Here is a 16,665-nt window from a genome sequence, read left to right as displayed (position 1 = left end):
GGAGTGTGCTGTTCCATCTAAAGTTATGACTATATGCTTATATAGATTGTTATGTTACCATTCTTTGTGTTCAGTTTTGCATTTGGTCTGCTGCCACCTGCTGTCCTTTTTCTGTATAGCAGACTGCAGCTAATTATTTCTAGTGCATGCCTTCCACTTCCAGGTCAGGTCAGTCCTTCTCTTCCTGCCGGTGGCCATTACTAGTTTCATTTTCTCCTGGGAGAGACACGCTTACCAGGCTGTGAAAGGCATCATTTTTTTTACCATAATTTCACATACAAATCCGTTGCTCACCTTGCTGCATCTTTCTGTACCACCTTGGTCATTACACCTGCATTTCTGGAGAAGTACTGCATTACCAATCATATGCTGTATGTCCAGATTTCCAATAAACAAGTCTGGACTTAACAATATCTGGTGTGTATCCTCTCTCCGGACGCATGAACAGCAAAACAGCAACAATGGTCCTGTCTGCTCTGCATTGAGGAAACGGAAGGTAGGAATCTCTCCCAACCCCATTTAACTACACCTCCATTCGCCTCGTGGGGACAGAACAATGTTTCCACTTCACCAGAGTCCCGTGGTAGCATGCTTTATGCTACTCTGTCCGATGTTTAGCATTGTGCCTAGTGATGTAAGGCTGGAATGCAGCTGCTTTGCCATTAAAATCCCTGACGTTAGACTACTATTCACAGGTTTTGTGCTGATGTCCATGTCAGAGGAGGTGTGGACTGACACAGCAGAGCTTTGAAGACTTTATACATTATGCTCCTCAGCACTCTGTAAACCCACTCTGTAACTTTATCTGTTCTTCACTTTGTTGGTTGTGTTGTTGTGGTTCCTATATGCTTCCGCTTTTCAATAATACCATTTACTGTTGATGTTTGAATATTTAGGGGCGCAATAATTTTGTGAGCTGACTTGTTGCATTGGCATCCTGTGATTGTAGTCTACTGGAAATTCAGTCAACTCTTTAGAACTACCCATATATATTATTATATATATGGTCCTGCATGTGTGTTATGTGTGTAAATACAGTGTGTGTGTGTGTATATATATATATATATATATATATATATATATTGTGGCGTGGCTAAGGGTTGTATAGTTGATGGGAGGTATGTGGCTCAGAGATGGGTGCGCTCTGTAATGTAAGCCCTAATTAATATCATTCTGTTTCTGATGTTTTGCAAGGACCTATGGTGACAAGGCTGTATGTGGGGAGGGACAAGCCTCCTGTGTGTGCTGAGGCTCCAGGACTGAGTCTGAAGTAACGGACATTTGTGTTCTCTTTTTGCCTAAGCTAAAGGCTATCTCTTTTGTTATGTGCTGGTTTATGATGCAGTAATCCTCATGAACTTTAAAGGAACCTGCCTCCTGATTGTCTCCCACTGCACCTGAGTGAGTAGAATCCCTACAATATATATTGCTCAAAGAAACAAAGGGAACACAAACAGCTTGTTGCAAAAGGAATGGTGTTCTCTTTATTTTTTTTTCAGCAGTGTGTGTATATATATATATATATATATATATATATATATATATATATATATATATATATATATATATATATATATATATATATATATAGTATATTCACACACATGCACACCCCCTGGACAGTTGTAATTACAGTGGTGTTGGAGCTGTGTAAACCGGACAGACATATGCTCCAATGGAATGTTGGTATCAATCACTCCAGTAGTGGACAAACCCTTTAGTCAGCGAATTCAAGTTTTTCATGTAGTCCCATATTTATATTTACATACCAGATCCATAGCGTGGGAAACGCTATACATTCAGCCATCAAAGAAGGGAAGAGGAGCCTGTGCAGTTGTTAGGGTAAATCCTTGCTACTTGATGACATCGATCTGTGATGCCCCTGACAGACCACATCTGCTGAAGTGAAATCACATTAATGCCTCAGCCTCGGCCTCTCTTCTTCCGCACTTGACACCATTGCAGATGTCATTTTAAGCAGTGATTCCGGCATTATTCTCTTGGCTTACTTACCTGCTGTTTTCAAAACTGGTCCTGAAATTAGATTTTAGGGTCCACAATGGTTCTGCACATGGCTATTTCTAACTTTTGTATGTGCTGTTTCTTGTAACTTCATTTTTAGCTGCAAACAATTCAACAATGTTTATTCTTTTTTTTTTTTTAATTTCTTATTTGCGGTCGCCTTTGTGCAATACCAGCAAGCTAGCCTTCAGCTCTGAAAGGATTGATATGCATGTCAATGTTACATTATTTGAGGAAGTGTTCTGTATGCCTAGTGACTCTTTTTGCTATACGGTAATTAATCTATACCCCGTGGCAAAGTGGTAGCAAAGATTTCCTACAAATTCTTTGACCCTAAATTTTGGACCGGAGAATTCCTAACGTTAAACATTAAGCAGGCGTTTCCACTATTTAGATCTAGCTTTAGGTTACATGCTCATTCTTCAAATATGGAGCCGAGCTACTATTTGTTAAGCAACTTGTGCCGAATTTCATGTATTTTGAACCTCATTTCTTGATTTGTTTTCCAATTTCTTTTCTTACAGCTCACAGATTGTGCACAAGTGACAGAAGTTACCATGCACATGAAGGATTTGTGTGTGAAGTTTTGTGACCATCCAGACGTTTGGAGGAACGAGCTTCGTCTACTGTCGCTACAGGCCTTGTGTGCTTGTGAGGACAGCTTAAAAATCACTGGGGACTGTTCCACACTCTTGCACATTGTGGAAGAAAGTTTAGACCTTCAGAAAGAAGTAAGTGACAGAGTAGACGCGCAATAATAAAAAGAACAAACTTTCTAGCTTGTCCATTACGGGTTTTTATTATTTTTCTTTTTTTCTTTTTGATCTTCAGAGTATTCCTAGAGATCAGATTTTAACTGGACTGAGCTTGCTTCTGCTGAAGTCTCCATGCAACCATTATGATCCAATTCTACATTTAGGTAAGTTTGAAGCTAAGTGGTCCAAAATAAATTCATAATATACAGAAATTAATACACTTCATGATCACAATCTCACTGCCGCTCATGGATTGGATTTGTAACTACAAGTTGTTGTATCAGAATATAAGATAATGTTTCTCTTACATGCTAATGTACATTGTGAAAGGCCTTTAACTTTTAAAAGAAATCTGTCACCCTAAAATTCAGTTTAAACTAATCATTTAATCGTATAGGGGACTTAGTCCCTATAAAAATCATTAATTTTGTTTAGTTTTCTTAGCTTTTTATTATACAGATAATGATTTTTAATCCATTTGCAAATGTTAGTGCTAAGTGAACCCTTGGCATGGCCAAAACTCTCAGTGCACCAATTTGCCCTTCCCTTTGCTGATTGACTGTGCTGTTTAAACTGAAAACGGCAATTCATGCACATATGGACCCTGCAGGAGCAGAGTGCTTACTTTATCCGTGCATGAGCCAAGCAGGTACACAAATCCATCTCTCCTTTGGGCTTCGTCCTCTCTCTCCTGTGGGCTGTGGCCTCTCTCTCTCCTGTGGGCTGCGGCCTCTCTCCCCTGTGGGCTGCGGCCTTCCTCTTCCTCTCCTTCATCCTATAGAATCATAGAATGGTAGAGTTGGAAGGGACCTCCTGGGTCATCTTGTCCAACCCCCTGCTCATAGCAGGATTCACTAAATCATCCCAGACAGATGTCTGTCCAGCCTCTGTTTGAAGACTTCCATTGAAGGAGAACTCACCACCTCTCGTGCCAGCCTGTTCCACTCATTGATCATCCTAACTGTCAAAAAGTTTTTTCTAATATCTAATCTGTGTCTCCTCCCATTCAGTTTCATCCCATTGCTTCTAGTCTTTCCTTGTGCAAATGAGAATAAAGATGTTCCTTCTATAACACAGGTCAACGAAAAAAAATTTTTTTTCTGGTGTCCAAAATATTTTAATGAATTTGGGGTATTTTTGGGGTGCTGATTCTGAATATGTCATCAGTTTTGCCAGATTGGCTCAAGTTTTTGAGATTTTTGGTATCTTATTTATAGCACTTGTTGGTAAATGCGACGCATCATCTCATTAATTTCTTTGGATTAGTACTTGAACTGAGCAGTTCTCAATATAGTTTTGTGTTAATTAGTGTTCTAAAAGTTTGTTCATAGCTTGATTTTTGCACTAACTTTATGTTGTTGTCTGTTTTCCAGTGAAAAGCATGAACTCATCATGAAGAAGTTGTCTTAACGATCCAGACTCATTCTGTTACATTTGTGGTGAATATACACTGCCAAAACATAGAAGAAACATAACACACTTCGTAAAAAAAGTGTATTTTGCCTATTTTGGGGTTATGCTTGGGGACCAAGACAAGTTTTGGGCACCACACATAGTGTGCAAAGCATGTATCGAATTATTACGAAAATGGAGCAAAGGACAAAGAAAAAGCTTCAAATTTGGTGTTCCAATGGTGTGGAGAGAGCCAAAAAATCATCATGATGACTGTTATTTCTGTGCAGTGCAAGTGCAAGGATTCAATAAGCATAAGAAACGAAAATGGGAGTAACATGGAATCTGCAAGAAGGCCTGTCCCTCATTGTGAAGATGTGCCTGTACCTGTGTTTACCATAAATAACAGTCATCATGATGATTTTTTGGCTCTCTCCACACCATTGGAACACCAAATTTGAAGCTTTTTCTTTGTCCTTTGCTCCATTTTCGTAATAATTCGATACATGCTTTGCACACTATGTGTGGTGCCCAAAACTTGTCTTGGTCCCCAAGCATAACCCCAAAATAGGCAAAATACACTTTTTTTACGAAGTGTGTTATGTTTCTTCTATGTTTTGGCAGTGTATATTCACCACAAATGTAACAGAATGAGTCTGGATCGTTAAGACAACTTCTTCATGATGAGTTCATGCTTTTCACTGGAAAACAGACAACAACATAAAGTTAGTGCAAAAATCAAGCTATGAACAAACTTTTAGAACACTAATTAACACAAAACTATATTGAGAACTGCTCAGTTCAAGTACTAATCCAAAGAAATTAATGAGATGATGCGTCGCATTTACCAACAAGTGCTATAAATAAGATACCAAAAATCTCAAAAACTTGAGCCAATCTGGCAAAACTGATGACATATTCAGAATCAGCACCCCAAAAATACCCTAAATTCGATGAAATATCTTTGGCACCAAAAATGCTGTTGACCAGTGTAATGTGACAGCCCTTGAGATATTTGTAGACAGCTATTTAGTCTCCTCTCAGTCTTCTTTTTTGCAAGCTAAACATTCACAAATCCTTTAACCGTTCCTCATAGGACATGGTTTGCAGACCGGTCACCATTCTGGTCGCTCTTCTCTGAACTTGCTCCTGTTGATGTCTTTTTTAAAATGTGGTGCCCAAAACTGGATACAGTATTCCAGATGAGGTCTGACCAAAGAAGAGTAGAGGGGGTAATGACTTCACGTGATCTAGACTGTATGCTTTTGTTAATACCTCCTAGAATTGTATTTGCCTTTTTTGTTGTGAGCTGGGGCCTCTCTGTCCTGTGGGCTGGTGGGGCCTCTCTGTCTTGTGGGCTGGTGGGGCCTCTCCATCCTGTGGGCTGGTGGGGGTTCTCCGTCCTGTGGGCTGGTGGGGCCTCTCTGTCCTGTGGGCTGGTGGGGCCTCTCTGTCCTGTGGGCTGGTGGGGCCTCTCCGTCCTGTGGGCTGGTGGGGCCTCTCCATCCTGTGGGCTGGTGGGGCCTGTCCGTCCTGTGGGCTGGTGGGGCCTCTCTGTCCTGTGGGCTGGTGGGGCCTCTCTGTCCTGTGGGCTGGTGGGGCCTCTCTGTCCTGTGGGCTGGTGGGGCCTCTCTGTCCTGTGGGCTGGTGGGGCCTCTCCGTCCTGTGGGCTGGTGGGGCCTCTCTGTCCTGTGGGCTGGTGGGGCCTCTCTGTCCTGTGGGCTGGTGGGGCCTCTCTGTCCTGTGGGCTGGTGGGGCCTCTCTGTCCTGTGGGCTGGTGGGGCCTCTCTGTCCTGTGGGCTGGTGGGGCCTCTCTGTCCTGTGGGCTGGTGGGGCCTCTCTGTCCTGTGGGCTGGTGGGGCCTCTCTGTCCTGTGGGCTGGTGGAGCCTCTCTGTCCTGTGGGCTGGTGGGGCCTCTCTGTCCTGTGGGCTGGTGGAGCCTCTCTGTCCTGTAGGCTGGTGGGGCCTCTCTGTCCTGTGGGCTGGTGGGGCCTCTCTGTCCTGTGGGCTGGTGGGGCCTCTCTGTCCTGTGGGCTGGTGGGGCCTCTCTGTCCTGTGGGCTGGTGGGGCCTCTCTGTCCTGTGGGCTGGTGGGGCCTCTCTGTCCTGTGGGCTGGTGGGGCCTCTCTGTCCTGTGGGCTGGTGGGGCCTCTCTGTCCTGTGGGCTGGTGGGGCCTCTCTGTCCTGTGGGCTGGTGGGGCCTCTCTGTCCTGTGGGCTGGTGGAGCCTCTCTGTCCTGTGGGCTGGTGGGGCCTCTCTGTCCTGTGGGCTGGTGGAGCCTCTCTGTCCTGTAGGCTGGTGGGGCCTCTCTGTCCTGTGGGCTGCGGCTGCTGTCACCTGTCTGGACCTTGCATCTCGTTCTGTCTTGACTGCGGATCTCTCCTGTTCAGGTGCCATTAAATTCAAGGTATTAGTAGAGATCAAATTGATTGGACTTGGATGCCATATCCTGACCATATGCTATGAATATCTGCATTAGGAGTACCTGTTAATGCTTTTTGGCAGCACTAACAGTAATTTTCATTCAGTTCGAGGAAAGATGCTCTGCTAGTTCACGTTTATTTTTTTTATTCACAGCACTTAAGATTTTGATGTTACCAGATGGAAGCAAAGCTCCAGCCACTGCTCAAGTGTTGCTCATGCCATTATTACACGTGTTATCATCAGCAGCCTTGGTAGACTGTTTAAGCGAGAAGGATAAAGGACTGTCATTACAGCAATTGGCACTAACCATTTTGGAGAAAATACAAGATACAGACAACAAAGGCAACGAAAAAGTGGTAATGTAGATAAAGCCTAATTTTGGTCCCAGCATGCCTGATAGTTATGTTTTCTCCTCTTCTCTTGGCAAAAAATATATGCTTTAAAAAGCTAAGTTGCTATGTAGGTACATTCACGGAAAGGTAAATGCGGAAAAGCAAGCAGTGTTGTTGTGACCTGTACACTTACTAAGATAAATTGGACTAGTAAAACAGTTATGCAAAAATTAAAAATGTGTCCTTTTTTCAAAGATTAAGAAAAATAAAATATACCTCTCCCTTTCCGGGCTCTTACTAAAGAGGACATGACCAGAATAGCTAGGTAGGTTTACAACCCAAAAGCAAGCTCATGCTACAGGCCACTGTATTCAGGTGGTATGTTCAGGTCTAATATTGGACTGTTACATCGAGTGTGCATTGGTTTACTCGTAGAGCAGGACGCGATCATCAATATGTTACAGCTGACATACTGCAGATGCATCCATGATCAGTACTAGCTCCTATCGGACGTTTAACCCCTCTGATGCCACTGTCAATAGGGATCGCAACATCGATCAGCATAACAGAGGGAGGGAATTCCCTCTCTGCTCCGATCGGCACATTACGATTGCAATCACATTGTAACGATGGTCTCCGTGGTGACCCCAGGGCAAAAGATGGCCCACGGGCTCGCCCAGGTACTGTGGCCTGTAAGTTCCTGTTCAGAGCAAGAGGTGACACTCCTGTCTGTGTACGATACACTGATCTAATTACATGCAATGCAAAAGCATTACAAAATGCTAAATCAATGATCAGGGCAATGAAAGTTGTTGTCCCATGGAGGGACAATGTAAAAAAGTAAAAATAAAGTTTTAGAATTTTTACAAGTATTTAAAAAAATCACAAAATAAAGAAAAGAAAAAAAAATATACCAATAAATACATATATTTATATGTAAAAAATAAACCAGCAAATTACATTTATTTGGCATCACAGCGTCTGGAACAACCTGATCTATAAATCTGTTCCACTAGTTAACCCCTTCAGTAAACACTTAAAGAAAGGAAAAAAACTGTCAAACTACGCTTTTTTATAATAAAAAAGACAAAAATTGAAATACATTGTGATCAAATAACTTTAATGTAAATAAAAATTGTATTGCTGGGGGCGTGGCTATGCCGTGACATGGAGAGGGCGCTGGTGAGGAGAGCTCCGTATCATCCTGCCATATCCTGATCCCTGGACCTTTCTCTGGCGGCTCATCTGCTGCTGGCTGGACCTCCCTCGGACGCTGGGACCCTTGGGAGCTTTGTGGCAGGTCGGGAGACGGATCCTGAGAGCGGGCGACGGGGGAGATAAGAGCGGGCGGCTGGTTCTCCCACGAGGCGGCTGCCATCTTGGGCGCGCAGCTCAACTGCTGAGAGCTGCAGCGCCGGCTTCCCACTGCTGCACCGCCGCCGGGGAGAGAGGAGATTTGACTGACAATGCGGGGGAGCGCGAGGTGAGTGCCCTGGGAAACTGGCCCCTGCGCGGTATCCCCCCCTGCCCATCCACTCACTGCCGGCTGGCGCCATTATTAAGGGAGGCTTTGTGCACCCTCCCCCACTGCAGCTGCCTCTGTGGGACCCACTCCCCCCTCCCTCCCCAGGCCATAAAGATCATCTGGACTGTACCTAGCTGCTGCCCTGGTAATCCCTCAAACGTCCCTCTGTAACTTGATTCACAATTAACTGTTACCAGCCCGCTGTGATACCCATCTGTAGTGGGCAATACCTGGATTACACACCTTAATTTGTTTTATCAGCCGCACTGCAGACAATCATGAGCCGACTTAAGGGGCCGGGAGCGGCGGAGAAATTAAAGGAGTTTTGTTATGAGTTCATTTTCCCCTTTGTCACTGGGGTCTGGTGAACTCCCTATTCTGGTGAAGGAAGGTAATGAGCCTGATTATCAGGCACCTGGGTCTAATGAGGAAGACTGGCTGACTGGAGTCACGGACTGGATATAAGGCTGCCGACGCCCTTCTGCCCTGCGGGTGATTTCTCTGTGGACTTCTAGGACACCAGTCTGATTCCTGCTCCTCTAAAGCTAAGTTTTCTGTTTTGCTTGTTAGCTTTTTTGTTTTGTTTTTTGTTTTCCTTGCTTTTCTGTATTCTGCCATTCCCTTCTGGGGTGAGCTGAATCTCCTTTTGCCTGTAGCTCTGTCTTCAGAATATTCCTGAGTACTGACATAGCTTTTTGAAGCCTAGCGTCTTCAGGGCCTTTTTCACGGTCAGTCTGTTGGCTCTTATTTTCATAGGGTTTTTCACGGATTGCAGACAGCAGCCTTCCTGTCCTTTTCTATCTAAGTTAGCTTGGGCCCCGTCTTTGCTCAGTCTATCTTTTTGTCTGTGTTAGTATTTTCATCTTGCTTCACCGTCATTATTTGTTGGGGGCTGCCTATTGCTTTGGGGTCTGCTCTGGGGCAGTTTAGATTTCCCCTTTCTTTCATTAGGCCTATTTAATTCTCCGGCTGTGATCGATGGGTCTAGGGCATCGTAGGAACCCCCCACGGCTACTGCTAGTTGTGTTGATAGGTTCAGGGGTCTGCAATCCGATAGCTGCCAACTTATCTGGTTTTCTGGACTTAGCTAGCATTTCTGTTTTTGCCTCCTACGGTGACTCAATCATAACAGAGTTTGCTAGACCTGACCCCGCTGAAAGTGCGCGGCACAGTAGGAGCACATCCTCTCAAGTTCAGCGCAAAAATCGCCCTTCTGGGGGAGAGGAAGAGACGGATCAGGAAGAATTGACCCTTAAACAAGCGTCCTCGCAGTTGATGCAGGCTATCTCATTGACCAGGACATCCCTGACAGAGAAAATTGAGGATGTTTATACGGAGGTGGGGAGACTCCGTCAGGATATGCAGGCCATGAAGGGACGCATTACGGAGGTGGAAACGAGGGTGTCCAGGGTGGAAGATACCATGACACCTATGGAGGCTAAATTAACGAAGGTGGCAGGCTCCATGAATGCCTGGAAGCAAAAGGCGGACGATTTAGAAAACAGAATGCGCAGGAATAATATACGTATTGTTGGGCTGCCTGAGCGCTCGGAGGGTCAGCATCCTGAGCAGTTTCTAGAGGATTGGCTTAAGACCTCCTTAGGCGACGAATTCTCCCCATTATTCGCCGTTGAAAGAGCTCATAGGGTCCCTACCAGACCCCTGCCTCCGGGGGCCCCACCTCGACCTTTCCTGGCATGCCTGCTCAACTGCAAGGACAGAGACACCATCTTACGCCTGGCGCGCCTGAAAAGTCCTATTAAATTCATTAATGTTGTCATTTCCATCTTTCCGGAGTTCTCCGTGGAGCTGCAGAAACAGCGGGCGCAGTTCTTCGAGGTCAAGAGGCGGCTCAGAGACAGGAACATTGTATATTCTATGATATATCCAGCCCGGCTCCGAGTTGTCCATGAGGGTTCTTCTGTATTTTTTACGGATCCGGCGGAGGCGACTGAATGGCTGCGATCCCTTGGGAGATCCCCGGCGGGGGAGTCCTAGTGCGGCGACTGTTATTTCGGATCCTTTCAACCAAAGGTCTAATTGGAGCTCTCCCGGCGAGTTCCCAGATACCAGCTATACCGGACACTGTGTTCAGTGATGGTATCCCCTTATTCACTTTCTGTGGGGGGCGTAAGACTGTACGCCTATGTTACTAGGTTCCTGCATTGCTTTTGCTTTTTCTTTTTTAAAAGTTTTTTTTATGTTTGTCGTTGTTTAGATAGAGGCTGCAGCCTACGTCAAATTCTGCTATCTGTGTGGACTCTCTGCACCTGGCTCGGGCGCCATTATACACCATATTTGAATGGATGGTAATGGGCTCTGAGCTGATTTGTATGACCTGGAATGTGAGGGGCATAAAAACCCCTCGCAAGAAAATTAAGGTATTCTCACAGATCAGACATTGCCGTCCTCACATATTGGCCCTAGTGGAGACGCACCTGACCAGGGATACAGTTCGGTGGGTGCAGAAGCCGTGGGTGCAATGGTTTATGCATTCTTTTCACACTAGCTACTCAAGGGGAGTTTCTCTGTTAATTCATAAGGATGTTCTGTGGGAGGTCAGGGAAGCCCAGAGAGACCCCGAGGGATGATTTGTGTTTGTCCATGCGCTGATTGACTCTCGGAAATATGTCATCCTTTGTATTTACAATCCCCCTCCGGCTAATATATCAATTCTCCAGAGGGCATTGAGCTTCGCTTTAAGTTACCCAGATGCACATGTCATCTGTATGGGAGATTTTAATCTGGTCATGCATAGCCGTCTTGATAAATTGAGACTGGGCGATGGAATACAGTGTGGGGTCCCCCGGGCTCATCCCAACTGTCACAATTCATGGCGGGTAGTGGGTGACTAGATCTATGGAGAGTGCACCATCCAGAGACGAGGGAATACACTTGCCATTCCTCCACCAAACGCTCTCTGTCTTGCATAGACTACATTTTTGGATCCAGCAGTTTGGCGGCGTGGGTGGAGGACATTAAACACGGGAACGGGGGAGTTTCGGATCATAGTCCAGTCATTTCTCAAACTTAAATATGGGCCATTGACTAACAGAATAGCATGGAAGCTGAACCCTTTTTGGCTGAAGTTCATAACACCCCCTGATAGAACGATAGATCAGCTACATTGCTTCGTCTCGTCCCACCCCGAATCCCGAAATATTAATGTATTTTGGGATGCTCTTAAAGCCTATTTACGGGGTTGTTTATCCTCTACAATTTCTCACATTAAGCGAGTGACATCGGAGGAGGATGGCGAGATGGAGCGACGTCTGAAAGACTCGGAGGCAGCCTATATATCGGATCAATCTAACAGTAATAGGATAGAATGGCTGACCGCTCAAAGGTTATATGCTCAATACACGGACACTAAGACGAAACGTAAATTATTTTTTGCCCGGCAGTCTTATTTTGAGATGGGGAATCAGGCGAGTAAGTTTCTGGCCTACTTAGTACGACAACACAATGCAACCAACACAATTCTACAGATCCGTGATTCAGATGGTACGTTGGTCTCCTCAACTGAGGAGATACTAAAGTGCTTTTCCGACTATTATGGCTCATTGTACAATTCTAAGACAGATGTGGATGGCCCAGAGTGTTTGGACTATTTGTTAGACATAGAGTTTCCCACGCTAAGTCCTTCCCAACAGGCCTATATGGATGCTGAGTTTACTCTGGAGGAGGTAGAGGATGCCATACAAGGCATGGCCTCCGGGAAGGCCCCTGGGCCGGATGGATTCCCTGTGGAGTTATATAGAAAATATCAAGATATACTGGCGCCTCTTTTGTTGACAGTGTTTTGTGGGATTTGGGAGGGGGGGATGCATGCCGGAGTCTTTTTATGAGGCCAATATAATAGTTCTAAAAAAGGAGGGGAAGGACCCTTTGGATTGTGGATCGTATAGGCCTATATCACTAGTAAATGTGGATTATAAAATTTTTACAAAAATTTTAGCCAAAAGAGTAAATACCGTTATATTGGATCTTGTACACCCTGATCAGACGGGTTTTATGCCGGGTAAGAGCACTTCCACAAATATCAGACGTGTCCAGTCAGTGGCCCAATATAGTTCGCTGGTACCGGATAATGAATGGGCATTGGCATCACTAGATGCGGCCAAGGCCTTTGACTCACTTGAATGGCCTTTTCTCCGTGCATGTTTACAGAGATATGGATTTGGCGAAAAATTCCAAAACTGGGTCAATGTCTTATACATGAAGCCCAAGGCCCGGGTCATCGTAAATAGCTCCATATCTGAATCATTTTCATTGCATAGGGGAACCCGTCAGGGGTGTCCTCTTTCCCCGGCCCTCTTTGCTCTCGCTATTGAGGCGCTAGCAATTCGTATAAGACTATCCCCTGTTATCGCTGGTATAGAGATAGCGGGTCGGACGGATACCATAGGCTTATACGCTGATGATATGGTGATATTTATGGACAAAGCAGAGGAAACCCTGGCAAGAGTGATTACTACCATAAATAAATTTAGTAAATATTCTGGCCTTTACATAAATTGGGATAAATCTGCTTTGATGCCTCTTTCCCATGCTCCACTGCCACGACTTGAGACTCTCTCCCTGCTGCCCATCGTGACTAGTTTCAAATATTTGGGGGTTCATATCTCTAAGGGCAGTAAATTTCATCTACAACTCAATATACAACCACTGCTGGAGACGGTTAGGGGTAAATTTGCGATCTGGGGTAAGCTTCCATTGTCTGTGGCCGGACATATTAATTTAGTCAAAATGATATTACTCCCCAAGCTTAACTACTTTCTTCAACATAGTGCGGTGGTGGTGCCCAAATCCTTTTTTGCTCATTTAAATTCCCAAATCACATCCTTTATTTGGGGGAAAGCCAGGCCTAAACTAAAGTTGACCACTCTACAGAGACCCAAGAGGGGAGGGGGGGCAGCATTGCCTAATTTATTTTTATATTATCTAGCTGGACAGGCCAAGGCCTTAAGCACATGGATGCCCGGAGGCCACCTCAGGAATTCTGAGAGTCATCTTCTTCATGCTGCAGGGACTAGTTGCCCACTAGGTATTTTAGAAATGAGGAAAATAAATCTCCCGAGACTGCTGCCTCTGCTCCGTCTGGCACCATCAATATGGAGACGGATTAAGGGCGTGGTTGGATTTGGCGATGTTATAGCTGAAATGCCCCTGTGGAATAATGACTACCTCCCGGTGCTGCGTGAACATCTGTCTGCCGAGTTCTGGGTTCAGTACGGTGTCTCTACGATGGGTGATCTATACGATCATGGTACTTTAATATCCTTTGAGCAATTACAAGTCAATTGCGGTGTCCCGAGATCCCAGTTTTTCCGTTATCTACAACTAAGATCAGCTTTTCAATCGCATATGAGAAATTTAGATATGAGTGATGCCATTTCGTCTCTGCTCTTGATAGGGATCCTCAAGTCACAGGACTCTCAAGGTCTCATCTCCTCTCTATATACATATATGTTGTCAGTGGGGACAGAATGTGCCATAGACTCCGTTAAGAAGAAATGGGAGAGGCTCATTCCTGATACACGGGATGAGGAATGGGAAGAAATTCTGGAGTCACCAATCTGGGTGTCTCCGTCTGCCAACAATAGGATGATACAATTGTACATTATTAATCAATCATATTTGACCCCAATTCGACTCTTTAAGATGGGTCGATATCTGTCATCGGAATGTTTGAGATGTCATTCAATGGATGCAGACTTTATTCATATGATCTGGTGCTGTCCTGCTGTTGTGCAATTCTGGAGAGGGGTGACGTCGTTATTAACATCCTTGGTACAAACGCCTGTTCCCCTCGAACCGCTGATATGTCTGTTTGGAGTGTGGGATGAGGAGACGTGGGGTCATTATGTTGGAATTTTTTTACGGGAGACACTGTTCATGGCACGAAAGATACTGGCACTACGATGGATGGGGAATTCACCTCCTTCTCTTGGGTCCTGGATCACTCTGGTAAATTCGATTATCCCATATGAAAGGACACTGTATCAGAATAGAGGGTGCCCAGGTAAATTTAAAAAGATCTGGGAGAGATGGAACTCCTCTCACTTTACCTTGCAGAGCGGAGATGTCGCACAATAAACTGCTTGCTATATAGAAGTAGGCTGCAGAATAGTTAATGTTTTAGTAGATGTCGGTAGAGTTTAGAAGCCAGGCAGGTTCTATTACTGGTACAATAACATAACACCATTGTGATTCAATTGATATTATGTCTGCTTTATTTACATACAGTTGATGCACATATTATGCCTCATGTCTTCATGCTAGTTATACATATCTATTTTGTACTAGGTTTAACATTTTGCACTGAATGTATGTATTGTAAAACTGCTTATGGTTTAATAAACGAATTTAAAAAAAAATTGTATTGCTGAAAACCTTATCTTGTCTTGTAAAAAACATGCCACCATATAGCTCCATCAGCATAGAAATAAAAGTTCTCTCTGAATATAGCGATGCAAAAACAATTCTTTTTTTTTTCTAAAATGGTTTTTATTGTGTAAAAACTGCAGAACATAAAAACGAGATAAATCTGGAATCTCTGGAATCGCACCGAAAAATAAAGCAATCTAAACACTTACACTACACCAGAAAGGATGTTAAAAATAAAACAAATTCTTCACTTGTTGATTTGTTCATTATGCCTTCCAAAGATCGCAGTAAGGCTCTGCTCATATGGATCCTGCTCGAGCACTTACAGCACATCCAGGTTTCTGTGCAAATCTCTGAAATACGTGATTGAGACAGAACCTCCAGCTGAAGATTCCCTATAATGAGGCAGATGGAGACACTGTGGACATCGCCCGGCCTGTGATCCAGCAGTGTACATCTTTTTAAGCGAGCATAAATGGTGTTCTTTTCAGAGGTGCACAAAACTGTCGCGGACCATGTTTTCAGACGGAGTCACCCCCGACAGTGATCGGATCTGTCAGGATTGATATCTGAATCGCGTCATTCAGCGATTTAGATGGAAACCCCGATGTAAGTGCTCTACGTAGAGTGCAGGATAAATGTGATGCAAAAATGTTCTTAGTAAAAGCTTCAACTCAATCCACAAAAAAGCAAGTCACCAAACAAATCCATCTTCGTTTAATGGAAATATAAGGAGCTTTTCACCTTGCCCCCCACCCAAACTCCCAAAAGCAAAAAAAATCCAGTGACTTCTGCTTTCCAAAATTCAAATGTCCCCTTCCGTTCTAAGCCTCAGTTTGCCTAAATCACATTTAGCATTCGTTTGTTTGGCATCTCTGTAGTAATCAGAGCCTGCTTAATTTACAGGGTGCATGTCTCCAGAAACAACAGCTAGGCACAATGTTTGGTCACTACAACATGCTCGGCACTACAACGTACTGGGCACTACAATGGCAGATTTCCAATTTTCACTGAGCAACATCTATTGCTGTTTATTTCTGAAAAACACCCATGTAGTCAAAATCGTCAGTACACCTGTAGATAAATTCCCAGAGGGGTGTAATTTCCAAAATGGGGTCACTTGAGGGGGGATTCTCCTCTTCTGGCACTTTGGAGTGATGAGCTGTGTTGGTTTGGCTGCAAACATAGCGTTTACCTTGATGGCCAAAAAGTTCAATTCTGGTCTCATGAAACTCAAAACGAGCCTTATAATTTTTGAACCACCACTATGGAGTGTACGGCTTATTGTGGTAATATGGACAGATACTCCAGTCTCTGCTTGGGAACTCTGCAGCTCCTTCAGGGTTACCTTTGGTCTTTGTGTTGCCTCTCTGATTAATGCCCTCCTTGCTTTTGCTGTGAGTTTTTTTGTGGTCGGCCCTTTCTTGGCAGGTTTGTTATTGTGCCATGTTCTTTCCATATGATGATAATGGATTTGATGGTGATTTGGGGGGATCATCAGCGATCGGGATATTTTTTTTAACTCGAACCTGACTTGTACTTCTCAACATCTTTGTCCTTGACATATATGGAGATGTCTTTGATCTTCATGGTGTTATTTGGTTAGTAATGCCTCTTGCCTAATGGTGTTGCAGCCTCTGTGGCCTTTCAGAAAAGGTGTGTATATACTGACAGACCAAGTGACACTTAGATTGCACTTCTCATACCCCATGCTTGCCCCCAATAAATAAAAAAAAAGCTTATAATTGGTGTCGGCACTTGTGTTTCCGGGGCTCTCGTCTGTTTATGACACGTGAACCCAGCATCCAGTCGGCGCTGGCATCACT

The 16,665-nt window shown here is 44.4% G+C and overlaps 1 protein-coding gene across 3 annotated transcripts in view; it reads left to right on the top strand.

The window, feature by feature from the left end:
* FOCAD (focadhesin) overlaps nt 1-16,665 on the top strand; it is a 364,090-nt gene that overhangs the window by 112,141 nt on the left and 235,284 nt on the right. For all 3 annotated transcript variants that reach the window (XM_073542693.1, XM_073542692.1, XM_073542694.1), the window contains 3 exons: nt 2,547-2,753; nt 2,854-2,941; nt 6,746-6,948. In XM_073542693.1, the coding sequence (XP_073398794.1) occupies nt 2,547-2,753; nt 2,854-2,941; nt 6,746-6,948 (498 nt within the window). The remainder of the gene's footprint in view (nt 1-2,546; nt 2,754-2,853; nt 2,942-6,745; nt 6,949-16,665) is intronic.

Source organism: Dendrobates tinctorius, unplaced genomic scaffold (genome assembly GCF_039654945.1).
Source record: "Dendrobates tinctorius isolate UK_male_01 unplaced genomic scaffold, ASM3965494v1 ptg000128l, whole genome shotgun sequence".
In the NCBI taxonomy this organism is placed as follows: Eukaryota; Metazoa; Chordata; class Amphibia; order Anura; family Dendrobatidae; genus Dendrobates; species Dendrobates tinctorius.
This window is presented reverse-complemented; position numbering and strand designations above follow the sequence as displayed.